A 14720-nucleotide genomic window follows, 5' to 3' on the forward strand; every position below is an offset into this window, starting at 1 on the left:
ATCTATCAGTCTGGAAAGGGTTATAAAGCCATTTCCAAAGCTTTGGGAATCCAGCGAACCACAGTGAGAACCATTATCCACAAATGGCGAAGACATGGAACAGTGGTGAACCTTCCCAGCAGTGGCCGGCCTCCCAAAATTACCCCAAGAGCRCAGCGAAGACTCATCCAAGAGGTCACAAAAGACCCCACAACAACTTCCAAAGAACTGCAGGCCTCACTTGCCTCAGTTAAGGTCAGCGTTCATGCCTCCACCATCAGAAAAAGACTGGGCAAAAATGGCCTGCATGGCAGAGTTCCAAGAAGTAAACCACTGCTGAGCAAAAAGAAYATTAAAGCTTGTCTCAATTTTTCCAAAACACATCTTGATGATCCCCAAGACTTTTGGGAAAACATTCTGTGGACCGATGAGACAAAAGTGGAACTCTTTGGAAGGTGTGTGTCCCATTACATCTGGCGTTAAAGGAACACAGCATTTCAGAAAAAGAACATTATACCAACAGTAAAATATGGTGGTGGTAGTGTGATGGTCTGGGGCTGTTTTGCTGCGTCAGGACCTGGRAAACTTKCTGTGATAAATGGAACTATGAATTCTGCTGTCTACCAAAAGATCCTGAAGGAGAATGTCCGACCATCTGTTCGTGAACTCAAGCTGAAAYRAASTTGGGTTCTGCAGCAGGACAATGATCCTAAACACACCAGCAAGTCCACCACTGAATGGCTGAAGAAAAACAAAATGAAGACTTTGGAGTGGCCTAGCCRAAGTTCTGACCTAATTCCTATTGAGATGTTGTGGTAAGACCTTAAAAAGGCCGTTCATGCTCGAAAACCCTCTAATGTAACKGAATTAGAACAATTCTGCAAAGATGAGTGGGCCAAAATTCCTCCAGAACGTGTAAAAGACTCATTGCAAGTTATCGCAAATGATTGGTTGCAGTTGTTGCTGCTAAGGGTGGCCCAACCAGTTATTARGTTTCGGGGGCAATCACTTTTTCACACAGGGCCATGATGGTTTGGATTTTTTTTCTCCTTTAATAATAAACACCTTCATTTACAAATTGCATTTTGTGTTTACTTGTGTTGTCCTTGACTATTGTTTAAATTGGTTTGATGTTCCGAAACACTTAAGTGTGACAAACATGCAAAAAAAACAGGAAATAAGGAAGGGGGCAAACACTTTTTCACACCACTGTATTTGAAGTTGTTGTCCGGCCTGAGCAGCATATTGACAACTTAATCCTCATTATAGTCCATCATGGTTGTTGTTATTCTTCCCGCTTGAGCGTATCAGGACGGAGAATTTTTTTTTTTTATCAGGACGGAGAATAGTGAGATTTTTTCCAGTATCAGTGACGTTCAGTTCGGAGGAATGCGACCTGAACGTTACGTTGCATTTGAATCCAATACGTGTCGGGTATGGGTCGCATTCAAAAAGAGTCCGACCTGTGTTGTTCAGACTGTCATGAAAAGATCAGATACAGGTTGCGTTACGTCAAAAAAAAAAAAAAAAATCGGAATTGGGTCACTTCAGGCTACAGTGTGAACGCAGCCTTAGAAATCATCCTGCTGTCATTGACTGATTATGGTTTTACTCTGAAATGTAACACTGGAAGCACCTAGCTCTTAAACATTCATCCAACAGTGATCTAGCTGGCTGGATAAAATGTTCACAAACAGCTCCAGAAAGCACTACATGTCCCCTGTTTGCCACAATGTTAGATCAGTGATGCTGCGGGTCTTTTTCCCTTCCTAAGGCTCTGGAAACTGCACATCACAAAATCTGTGGAAATACCACATTTTAAATACAAAGTTAATTGACGACAGTGATCCATTGGGTATTTCGACATGATAACATACAAAACATAAACGATGGTTTGTGGGAGTTTGAAACACTCCAAATATGTTATTGGATGTGGGAGTTTCAGCCAGAGAAAGCTGTCCCTATTTCAGAAATAAACCAATCCCTGTTGATGCTGTGTGATTGTTTTTATAACAGCTGTCGCTTTTTTAAAAATTTTTGCTCTTCGCTCAGAGTTTATGCATAAGTAATTTGGTATTGGTAAATAAAGCTGCATTTCTCTGCTTTACATAAGAACTGCAGTAATCTTTGAGAAATGTTTTCACTTTTATTATTGTGCATCTACTTGTTTGCTGGTGTCGAACTGCAAAGACTAATAAAAGACTTTCCTGCTTCAGTCACTTCAGACAGACATTTTTAGGTCAGTTGGAAATAGGAAGATGCCTGTGCATATTTTGTCTACTGCAGCATAATCAGCAAAACAATCTATAAGCCCATGTACTTATTCTGAGAGGGAAACTCTGTTCCATTGACTTTAAGAGGAAGACAACGCTTTTATTGTCTATAACGGGAAAATAAAACCTTTACTGTGTTTGACTGTAATGACCTCCTGCTACTGTTTAATGCCTTAATTTTAATTAGACATTTGATTTTCCACAGCCATTTGGTAAAAGCATAATATTTACATCTAAGATTTGCTGCCAGTAGATTTTCCTCATCTTTTGTTATAAAAATCTAATTGTATCAGAATTTTTTTATGGCTTCCAGCCGCAGGAGCATCCATTGATCTCGGTTTCATTTCTGCGTCCTGGTCTCGTTTGAAGGAATATTCTACCTGAGCCGTCCGTCCTGAGCCGCGGCTCCTCCCGGTATAATTTTGGTGATGAAGATACTGGGGTCGTCCCCGACGTGAGGGTTGTCGGTACCCCCTGCTATGCTGAAGCCCAGGCCCGAGTTGCCCTGCAGAGGAAAAACACAAACTTCTATCTCGAAAATCTGATTTTAGATTCTTGTGAGGAATTACAAAGCAAAAAATCTGAGGACAAAGATTTGAGATATGAAATTCCCAAACTCACTCTTTCCAGTGTGATTTCCTCATACTCAATTTCTCCTTCTGTCCCATTTACCTGTCAGGAGAAACCATCGTCTTTACGCACTTTTTATCTTCCTCTATGGTTCCAGACCATATGTTTCAATAACACATAATCCATGATGACAAATTGAATCATAATGAAGGAATGTGATCAAGTGTTTGTGACTGATAAGGCAGAGCTTCTATGTTAGGCTGATCTCACTTATGAATGAACAACTTAACTAAAAATACCAACCTTCCTGCTGTAATTAAAAAAATCCCAGAGGTAACGGGAAACTTTCATAACAGCTGTTTTTAGGTTCTGACCCAGAAAAAGTTTTCTGAGTGCCGCAACTTTGTGAAAACCAACATTATTGTGGAAAGTCTCATCCTCTTTTCCGACAGCTGATAATAATAAAGTCGACTCTTAACTCCTGTCCATCCATCTATCCATAAAAAGTTTACTAAAAGGACTGAAAATTTTTCTTTTTTTTACCTGAAATTTCTGTGTTTCTACCAAAAACTGTCACATAGAGTGAAATACTCAGCGATACCTTTGCTGCATAAAGAGATAAGACATTGTATAACACATATGACACCAATCAGTTATAAGGACAGCTATACAGCATGACAAAGAAAGAAATAATAAAGAAAGTATTAAACTTTATCCTTACATATGGCGAGCCATCAAGTGTGTCAGTGTTCACCACCACTGGAGGAGTGTTTCCCTGGAGGCAGAGGGGAAGAAAAAAAAAGCTTTAATGACACAAAGAAATCGCAGAAGCTCCAATATGACGCTGAAAGCTGCAAAACAGCCAAGAGTGGCGGCCATTCCAGCTCTTAGTCATCATAATACAGTTCTCACTCTGCTAAAAGACAAAAAGCACCACTCCACAACCATTTGTTGTTACACCGTCCATTACAGACACAAAAATAAACCTGGCTATCTGAAATGTTTGTTCAGACTCAGCTTCTCGGCGTTTGCTTTGTGCTGCAGCAGCTACTGGCCTAATTAGATTACAGCTTGTACTGCTGTTGTAAATGGTGATTCCATGAATACGGAGGACAAAGATGTCCGCCCGCTGTCCGCCGGATCTTTTAAAAGCACAGAGTTAAATTATAATACGCAGCCGCAGTGACAGAACATGGGCGATGATCCAGCATGTTCCAAGGATGAAGAGGACACAGCAGAGTTGGTAAAACGATGGCGTCAAGTCACACCGTTAGCCCAATTATCCTCTGTGAGGACAATGGCTGTCCCTCCTGGTTGCCTTTTATTTTCATGAGCTGCAATGTAACAGTCAATATCATTAGTGCAAAATTAATTCATGGACCAATTATCAAGGTTTATAATAGTTATTCATCAAGAACAAAGCGTGGAACAATACGTAGAGAGTCGGTGAGAGGATAGGGATTCGGGGCATTGTTTGGTTTCAGCCTTACAGGCGAAGCTTCTCTCTTCAGCTTGTTTGAGGTGCGAGTGTGCTTGTCTTTACAATAATATGCCTCCTTAGCTTCTTCCAATGAGAACTCGAGAGCAAAGTGTGAGAAAGGATAAAGAGTGTGAAGTTGGAGGGAAATGATATATGGTTCTCACAATGTTTCACCACTAAAAAAAAAACTAAAACGTGGAGTTAATGTGAGTTCAGCCTCCCTATATATCCTCAGTTACATCTAGAAAGTGAACATTTTGCACATTCTTTTTTTGGGAAATGTCTACAAGGCAGTCGAACTGGATGGAAAACAGGTTTTAAAATAGTATCTCAATTATACCTAATGAATAAGCTTCCCGTTGTTGATCTGGTTGTATGTTTTAAGCTGTTATCCTGCCAAAAGGGTGATAATCTTCTCAAACTTCAACCTTGTCTCAAGACTTCAGTAGCCTCGCTCTTCAAGGTTTTCTGAAGAAACCAACAGTATGATGCTGCCACCGCCATGTTTCACTTTTCTTGTCTCCTACATAGAAGTTCTCATGACATTCTTTCAAAACCAACTTTCTTCTTCATCCCTCCCTAACAATTTGGTGACTATGTATCATATTCCTCCAAAGACACAGCTCTACTCTTTGTTGGTTTATAACACAGGTCAGCAATCTTTACACTTCTTTCCTTCTAAACATGTTTTCTTTTTCTTTTTACTGAAAACCAACACAACCTTGAAAAATAAAGACGGCTCATGAATTTTTATTCAGGTCTAATACAAATTTAACTTTCACAAAAGTATAATTACATCCACTAAAATGCACACCTATTGAAGATAAGGACACAGAGCAGGTGGTGTCTGACCTAATAATTAAAGTAGATAAAACAATCCACAGTTAAGAGTCATTGTTTCGTGGACATTTCCAGCTGATATCGCCTAAGAACATTTACAATGTTATAATGTGCCTTTCTTATTAATGTACATTTAAAAACTTTGCTCAGCTTTGAGGAACTACTGGACAGTCACCTGGCAAAAAAGCTCTACTAATCGCTGATTCCTGCGCTATTCCACAAGATCTTGGGGGATTTAATGTAACGTCGTCTAAACAACCTCAATACTTTTGTAAGACAGACACTATTTATAAAAATCACTGCAGCATCCCTGATCTTAGCTCCTCCAGAAGTTTTTCTGGAAGGTGCAACAAAATCGAACCACAATATGCCAAGTCGTATAAGAAAGCATAGCCTTGCATATTAAAAAGCAGAAACCTGTGACTCTGCCCAGCTACATTATTGTTCATTCATGTTTCTGTCTAGGATGCGTTCCGTCGTCAAGGTAATCCTGAAAGATGGAAACACACAGTGAGGCATTTGTTGGTTGGAAAGCACATCCTGTGCTTTACCAAACTGATTAACATGGAGAAGACAGTGTATCTAAAGTGCTTACAACAGCAAAGAGCAGTATGAAACCAGCCTGCTGACCTTCACAGACCTGACAGCTGCGACACACGCAAACAACAAAACAGCCACACTCAATTCATTTCCCAGCTCTTAAGATAAACTGCCTGCCAGCAACGATCCCTCAGCTACGCACAGAGAGACTGTATATCTATAACATACCAAGTGACGTTCACTGCCAATTTTGTTTTGTGATGAGATGAGAGTGGCTATAGAGTTTAATTTAGCAGGAGTGACAAATGTGGGTATGAAGTCAAAGCAGCAGGAAACAAATAAATATATCAAATATTTTTAAAAAAATGCATTTTTCAAACAGAAAGTGCATTAAAATTGGAACAACACAGATCTGGCTTTTCAACAAGGCTGTGTACATTTTGTACTGCTAATGTAGACACAAACAAATCTAATTGTCTGCAAGCTTTTACATTATTTTAAGCACTGACTAAGGAAATAAATAATTATTAGTTGTATATTTTTCATGATGCATATGTTCGTTTATAAAATAAACATATAATAATGCTCTGAATCAACAACTATTCTGAGGTCTCTAATAACTAAAATAGCCATTTTGTTTGAAAAACCCAGTAGGAAACAATGTACTTCAGATATTCAAACAGATGATTTATAAATTTATAATGTGCATAGGTCAAATCATCCAGGTTTTCTTTGACTATGAATCATGACTAATAAATACAAGGAAGATTGATCTTTTCTTAAACTGGTTCAAAACAAGCAAACATGAACTTCCTTAGACGTCTAAGTGCATCTTAATGTTGGAGCTCAGACCTTAACAAGCAACTTAAAACAAGATAAATTCTTCTTCAACATGTCGCACAGACCACCAGACATCGTCTCTCTAGGCATGCCAGAGTTTAACGTCACTTTGTTACGTTTATGCGATGTTTTAAATTGCTCCTGCAATCAGCGGCTACTGACGCCATCAAAGCCTGCTCACCGTAAACTGATCGTCAGAAGGCAGAGAGTGTCTCGTGGAAAGAGACACAACCTGCCACATTAATTAATTGTAAATGTGTCTGCTGGTGTGGGTAATGGTTCTCACCTGGTGCTCAAGTGCCTTTTGTGAATGTTTATTACATGGGTGAAGCTTTGAATCATCTTTTTGTGGGACCACTTCTTCTAAAGGACACTTTTTAATTTAGTCAGCCAAGTCTGTTTGTGAAAATGACTCAGAAAATGTGCAACTTTCAACCATCAACGTGTGTTGTTAAGACGGACTGGTAGAGCATAGAGCTGAGGAGGTCGATTATGTTATTTATATTGCTACATATTGCACTGCCTATCAATGCTGCAGCAGAGATAAAAGATTAAGTCACAGCGCACTAACATTTACGCAGCACTAACAGAAATAATTAGCTTTACTTTGTGATTTCTCTGCAACAATCCATCGACATGGTGACTTTTACACAATAAAAGGTTAAAGTGTAACTGGGTGAACATGTTATATCTAAGAGAGAACATAAACCTCCCCCCCCATGCTTTCCACAAATAGCTTTGGGTGTTTTATTGCTCTCTGCTCGATTGTAATGGTGCCTGTGTAAGGGCTTCATTGTGTTGCCTGGGTCCACTGCTGAACACTACGTCAAACACATCTTTATCTGGTGGGAGAGATAATAAGTATAGCCGGCAGAAACTAAGCCTACAGTGCAGACAATTTCCCTGCAGGGAATTTGACAGTGTCCTCTCTCCCACTCTGTCAAGTCTTTCAGCATCAGGGGCTGTGAGGATTTACAGGGCTTGGCTGCTCTTTCCCACCTATATTTCAGCACAAGCTATTCAGCCAAGCTCTCCTCTGGCATCTCTCTGCAGACGGCATTGCTTTTCATCCTCCACAGAGGAAGCATCTATATGCAGCAAAATTATTTCCTCAAATCAAATCTGGACAATGAACTCACGTACTTGAAGCTGTGGACTCCACAGCAAAGTTGTTCTTATAAAGCTTGTGCGCTTACAGGCTCCTCATTCAAGAGCAACTTTATATTAATAAAGCAGAAATATTTAGAAACTGTTACCAGCTGGGATGATCAGAACAAGGGATTTTAAATTATTCACATCTGAGACTCTGTTTAATCTGAAGTCTTTGTTCCATTTGTGATTATGAGATCATGAACTGTTTTCAGGGCAATATGCATTATTTGTATTGATTCAACCATTTTTTTTTATCACTTGGAATTACCTTGACGGTGAAAGAGAGACTGTACTGGTTGGTGCAGAGCACTGCCTGTCTCTGCCTCCACACCTTGTAATCCTCAGACAGCCGCTTTGTTGCTATATTTAGAAAGTGTTCAGACTTTTCTATTGTTTGTTTCTAAAAAGGGATTAGCAACAAATCTTGTGAGTTTTACTGGTGTATTGGAGACTTTTGTCGAAACACAAGTGAAAACATGTATTTTTCTCCTCAAAGCAAATCCACTGCCATTTGGCTCCACCCTGACTTACTGTCAGTAAAATGTTATTTTTCTTTAAAGTTTTATCTTTTTGGTGTCTGGCCACCTTTACTAACAGCAATCATACAGGAAATTGGCAAAGGGAAAAGGGTATGACATGTAGCGAAGGTCTCAAAGTGGCAAAGCCTCTGCAGATGAGACACCCGTTTTACCACTACGCCCCTTTTCCATGCCAATAAAATGTTCTTTGAAATAAATCACTGAACTAAATAAATCCCTGAATGTGACTCACACATCTACTTATTCACCTCAACTACTATGCACCACTTTGTGATTTAAGCGAGTGCATAAAAAACAATAAATAAACGCTACGAGAATTTTTTTCTTATTGTTACACTGTGACATTTTGGAGGCTTCAAACACAAACATAAGATTAATTAAACTCAATACCTCCCCTTGTGGGTTTTGTCTTTCAAATGAACTGGAACAACATTCACATTTGTTGCAACCTAAACTGCTAACCAGTCATATCAAAACAAAGATGCAGCATGCTAGTATTAGCCCACCATTTGGCGTGAAGTTTAAACTACCCTGCACGAAAATATTGTGAGCAGACGCAAGATGAGAGTTTATCAAACCCTGTAGCTGTGTTTATTGAGGCTTTCTGTGTGTTTGAGAATATAAAATTGTCCTGTGGAAACTCCAGTTAGAATATCAGTTGCTAAATTACTGTGCAGGAAACTGGATACTGTAGTCTAATGACCAATCTTAGACATGCAGGACTGAGGATTTTCCTTCCAAAGATCTGACAGTTTGGATCTTGAAATGAAAACCTGATTTGAACCAGTATATCCACTGGTTTGGAGCTCTGTTTGTAGGTTATCTTGAAATTAAGCTGCTGCAGCAAGATTTGGTTTAAACATCTACAGCTGTAACTATAGCTGTAGATGTTAGTAAATATTAATACATCAATGTTTATTAAAAGGCAGGGTTTCCCTCAATGCATTATAAGCCTGGCGGGCCTCCAGGCTTTACTTGTGCCCCCACCAGGCTTGGCCAGTTTTTTTTGTTAATTATTGCCTTTTTTTTAAGACTTTATAGTTGGTGTTTAGGCATTAATCTTACAGCCTTCCAATAACGTATAATTATCAAGTGATATTTTCACATTTCTAACAGCTTAAAAAAATATTTTACTCAAAAACACGGCGGGCGGCTGGATGAATGACTGCCCGCGCACCCCAAGCGCCAGGCTTAGCAAGTTTTCTGGTGGAAACCCTGAAATGTTTCCCACCATTGATTGTAACTTGACTCAGTCTTGGTTGGCCAATTAACTACAATGCCAGTATGTTATTTTAATGCATATTGGACTGATTTTAATGAAGCATTAAACACTCATTACAATATTTGCTATGATAACATGAATTCTCTGATTAAATGAAACAAAAAAAAAAACAGTTATGACAGCTTTGCATTAAGCACCAAGTAAGGAACGTAGGTGTCTTTAAAACTTGCCTACCATCTTATGACGTCGATACTTCTTGGCTTTCCGTACATTACTGAGGAATCTGCTGCCCATCTTCTTTGCGTACCACACAGACATGAACATCACGTTGTTGTTTCAAAAAAGCAAACTGCTGGTAATCCACATCAAACTCTGCTGGGGGTCAAATAAGACCAATGGAGGTGGAATAAAGAAAGCTCTAGAACCTTTGGAACCCTCTCAAAGGGCAACCAGAAAAACGAGAGCAAACCGATCCAGTGGGTTTTGGCCCTGCCATAATGAAGAAACCATGGAAAACCAGACTGCTTCAAAAAAAAAAAAAAAAAATCTTTTCCAATCAACACAACCCCTGTGAGCCTACATTCGGTCTAAATAAAACATGATGCCAAAGTCAGGCTGCCTCAAGACACGGGATGCTGCTTTAAAACCATTTCAGATCCAGGATCACAGAGCACAGCCCAATTAGTGGTTCCTTCTTCCTGAGTGTGCACTGGAGACTTCGGTAGAGAAGGCTCAGCTCCATCCACCAACTTCTGAGTTGTAAAAATCGCTTCTAGCCAGTGTGGCTCTTCGTTATCTCAGAGCGGCTCATCCGTCATCAGAAAACATAAAAACGAGACAAGAAAAAGTGGATCTCGCCGTCCTCCGGTCTCCTTGGCCGTGCACTGCGATGACGGCAGCTCTCTGCTGCTGCTGGTCTGTACTCAGAAAGAGAGCAGTTCATTTTTATTGCTGCCACTGTTCGGCACCCCCTCCCCTCCTCGCTGCTGAGGGAGAGCGCGGCGAAGTTTGATGCCAATTAATTAGCTGTCTCTCTGCGTAATGTCTGCTCTGGTGATGTGAGAGGGGGAGGATTTATTCTTTGACTGAACCTCGAAGGACAGGCAGCTCAAACTGACCGGACTCCTCCACAGAACCGCAAACTGAAGGAGACTGGACTGCGAACTTCATCCCATCAGCACAAAAATATTTTAAACACAGTGACACTGGTGTGAAGACACTTGTCATTCACAGTCGATCACTTATAATCCGGTTTCTTTGGATTCAAGACTATAAGAAATCTGTTCCATTTTCAGCCTAAAAGTGTGCTGATATCATCAAACCGAAGTTTAAGTATTTGTCACATCATGTCTGACAACATAGACCGAATTTGAGGTGTTTGTGTAATCAATAAAAGCATAAATAAATTGATATCCATTACCGAGAAGAAAAGTTGTGTATTATGACCAATTATGCCTAAAGTCAATAATATGTTTTATATCTAAATTGCTACGGTGTTGACATATTCGCAGAAGATCTCCAGCAAATTTCCATCTGCACTGTAGCAAAAGCACAATTTTTTAAATATGTGATGGTAAATTAATTTCGACTGTAAGGGGTTAAGATTATAAACGTTTCAAAATGTTTACCCAGTTTGAACTAAGCAGAGCCCTCATACGTTTTACTCTAACAAAGTCAAAAACATAATAATTTTTAAAATAAGAACTGATTCCGAAAATTTGTCATAATGTTTGAATGCATGTTAAAAAAAACACAATAAACTCTGTACAGGACCTGAATACCTTGTCTTAATGCAACAATACATATGCATAAAAAATGAAACCATTATTTAAGCAGTGAACGTCACTTGGTAACTGATGCTGTGTCACAGAAAACGGGAATCTACAACCCCATGCTTGTCGTTATCGCCAACCGTTTTTACGTTGCTTTGGTGTGGTGTGCGTTGGCTTAATCGTCTCATCTTCTACTAGTATGTTTGTAAGTCACAAAAAATATGACAACTCCAGAAATGTTATTCCTAAATAATGACCAACTGAAAACATCCAAAATAAAATGTATGCATATATCAGGTTCTGTGTCACGACTTTGCTGAATTTATTTCCTGATTCCTAAAGACTTGAATTGAAGATACTCGTTCTCTGCTTTTCCACTAATACTCCTCATGCTTCGTAACACGCTGTCATGGTCAAGTACAAGTACAAGACTGGAAAGAAATAACCATGGCAAATGTCGAAATGAAAACCCTAAACTATCTCCAGGAAGTCTGGAGAGCTACTTCAAAACCGAGACCACTTCAGAAACTCCTTGAAGGTTGCTGCCTCTTCGGACCACACATAAAACTTTAGAGCAACCCAGTGTATTTTTAGTTTTCATCTTTAAAACTTTGGAAAGTTGGGGACATTGACTGTCATGTTTAAAAGTCGAGCATTTCTTTTTTTGCAAGCAAAAATCTATCACGGTTACGTAATGTATGTGGACCCTGCATCTAGAGGCTTGGCAGAACAAATACATTTATGTAAGGGCAGATTGATGGAGAAACCTTTCAGCTGGCGGTTTCCCTCTGTTAAATAAACTGTTTACCTTTACCCTATAACGTCTAATGCTCCTCGCTGCTCCGAATGCAGAAATATCTCCCCCCTATTCTCATCTAACATGAACACTGTTCTCCTTTCTCTGTGTGTGCATATTTTCTTCTCCTCCTCCTCCTCTCTCGCCTCTCCTTCCCAAGAGACCTGAGCTGCGGCTGCACAGTAATTACACTGAAGCTGCAGGGACATATTTAAACATTTATTAAAGAAAAGTCAGCAGGTTGGAGAAGATGAAGGTAAAAGCCAGATACCGACCGGACAGGAGTGCACAATAAACGAGGAAGGATCTCAACAGAGGATTACCAATGGGGGAAAGCTCCGTAGAAAGCAGCAGCTTTGTTAGTACAAAAAGCAGCTGCATTGGGACATTTTTAGCGGATGAATTTGCGTCAAACAAATCTCAAGAGTTGGCTGTTTTATCCAAAGCAGGTTTCCGAATCAGAGTCCTGCAGTAAAGGAACAACAAATATTAAAAGATCCACTTTTTGATAGAAAAAGAGCATAAATAGTTATACTTTATAGGAACTTTCCAGCATACATAGACTTTTAAAAAGTTCATACCTAACTTTTTTTTTTTTTTTTTTTTTTGGTGAAATGCAAGTAAAAGACTGGCAACATTTTTCACTGCCTGCCTGGTGCAAATAACCTTGAAGCTTGGCCCCTCCCCCACCTGTTGCTGATGGTCAGTTGGCTGAAAGAGAACTATTGCACTATTTCCTTTTCTGAACTCAACTGATTAGAACAAACTTCACTTTTAAAAGTGAAAAAAAGCAAATTTTAGAGACTATAAAAATGCTGCCCATCATAACTTGGACTTGTTAAGAAGCCCACTGCAGGCTGCCAAAATAATTAACCAGTTAATATCAGCATTATTCTACAAAAAGCAAAATGACTAAATTCATAATATCCACCACAAACATGGCAGGTGTTTATATTTTGCTTTTGTCTATTTATTGCATCCAGTTTGAAATAATAATACATGACAAAAATATTATTACCAATCATTTGTTTGTCTTATTATTTTAGCTGAAGGAGAAATAATTGTTGCTTTTCTTTGTTGAATGGTATCCTTTCTATTAAAGAAAAATAAAATCCCTATAGCGATTTTCTGATACAGTTGCATGTGCGAAGAAGAGAAACTTCTCACAAGATGGAGTTGGAGAGGTTCCTGAGTAAAGTCGAGGAACATTAACATATTTTGATTGGGACACTGTTTTCTGGTATTGAGGCCAATTGCTGGAGGAGTTAGTTGGACAGTGTGTCAATGTTGTGGCTTCACAGGCAGAAGAGAATAAAAAATGGTGAAGATGGAGGTCAGAGAGAGGAATGTCTGGCAATAACCAAAAAAAAAAAAAAAAAAAAGACCAAAACAGGTTTCAGGTTTTACGCTTGCACTTTTTCCCCTCATTAACATTACAAATGTGGTAGAGCAGTCCAGAACTGTACAGTTGAATTACATGTAATTCAACCAGCAAACCCCCCCCCCAGAAAACTGGATCTGGTCAAGAAGCTGCCTGCCCCATGCTGGACCAGCTTTTAGTCGGTTCTGTTGATTAGAATGAATGAATCCTGGATTGAACCAAACCACCAAGCCACAGCGGTGTAAGTAGGACTTGCACATCAAATATAATTCCTACACTGAAAGAATGAAAATGCTTCATCTTTGTCTTGTGATGGCGTTTCAGTCACAGTAGAAAAAGTGGCTCTTGCAGTATGATTCAACTTAATCATATGGAAATTGGATAAACCTGGCTAATGTGCTCTATATACCTCTGTGTCTTTAAATGCAGACCGCCCTTGCACTGCACCATTGGCTCTTATTTCTAATGAGGCTGGAGACGTTGTGCGGAAAGGTAATGTCTGCATCACTTTCAGATGTTTTAATATTAGGTCGTGTAACTCGTATTTATTACTTTTTCATCGTGTGTCTCTGGTGTGTATAATAATTATTTTCACATCATCAACACCTTGCCAGCTCACCCTCTAAGTGTCGCCAGTGGGCCAGTAAATTTGGAAATATGCATAAGCAAGCTGTGAATATAACATGGAGCTGCTGAAGTTTCGCTTAGCTTTCTTCTTCTTCTGCCTGCTTTGTTTGAGTGATTGAGTTTGGCCAAACTACACGTTTTATCAACAGTCAAATTGTTTAAGTCACGCCGGTCTGTAGGCTATAATTATAACCGTACCAGTTTTTGCTTAACTTGGTAATCAGGTAAAACTTTGACTGCAGTGAACACATGAGCTGGTTGGATATGACCTGGGATTAGCAATGTCATTGTTAGAATGCCAACCAGTGATGGTTGAGCGATGTGAACCCCCCCCCCAAAAAAAACAAAAAAAATGTTGTCCTACCATCACAAATGTGAAGGCATTGAGGTAATGACAGTCCTCAGACCTAAATCCAATCTAAATAGAAGCGTAAGAGAGAATACTTTGGACGATTTAGTGATTGCACAATGTCCTATTTGAAGCATGCAGGTTTGTCAGAAAGAGTCTAAATATTAATAGGTTCTATTTTCTTTCTCTACTGCCAGAACATTGTTGTCTTTAGATGCTCCTTGTCCTGCTGCTTGGTATCTGTATCCAGCTTATGCAGCTTTATCAGATTAAGGAGTTCTTGCTATTTCTGCTTCCTGGCTGCTGGTCTGGCTGAGGAATTTGCCTGCATTTTGGTCTTTTGTCTTCATTTCCAAACTT

General features: G+C 39.4%; 1 protein-coding gene across 4 annotated transcripts in view; it reads right to left on the reverse strand.

Annotated features, from left to right (window-relative positions):
• dlg4a (discs, large homolog 4a (Drosophila)) overlaps positions 1-14720 on the reverse strand; it is an 88895-nt gene that overhangs the window by 15024 nt on the left and 59151 nt on the right. For all 4 annotated transcript variants that reach the window (XM_008427766.2, XM_008427764.2, XM_008427763.2 and 1 more), the window contains 3 exons: positions 3544-3597; positions 2874-2924; positions 2633-2757 (listed from right to left, as the gene is read on the reverse strand). In XM_008427766.2, coding sequence (XP_008425988.1) covers positions 2633-2757; positions 2874-2924; positions 3544-3597 — 230 coding nt within the window. The remainder of the gene's footprint in view (positions 1-2632; positions 2758-2873; positions 2925-3543; positions 3598-14720) is intronic.

The sequence above is a fragment of the Poecilia reticulata genome, linkage group LG14 (genome assembly GCF_000633615.1).
Source record: "Poecilia reticulata strain Guanapo linkage group LG14, Guppy_female_1.0+MT, whole genome shotgun sequence".
NCBI classification, from domain to species: Eukaryota; Metazoa; Chordata; class Actinopteri; order Cyprinodontiformes; family Poeciliidae; genus Poecilia; species Poecilia reticulata.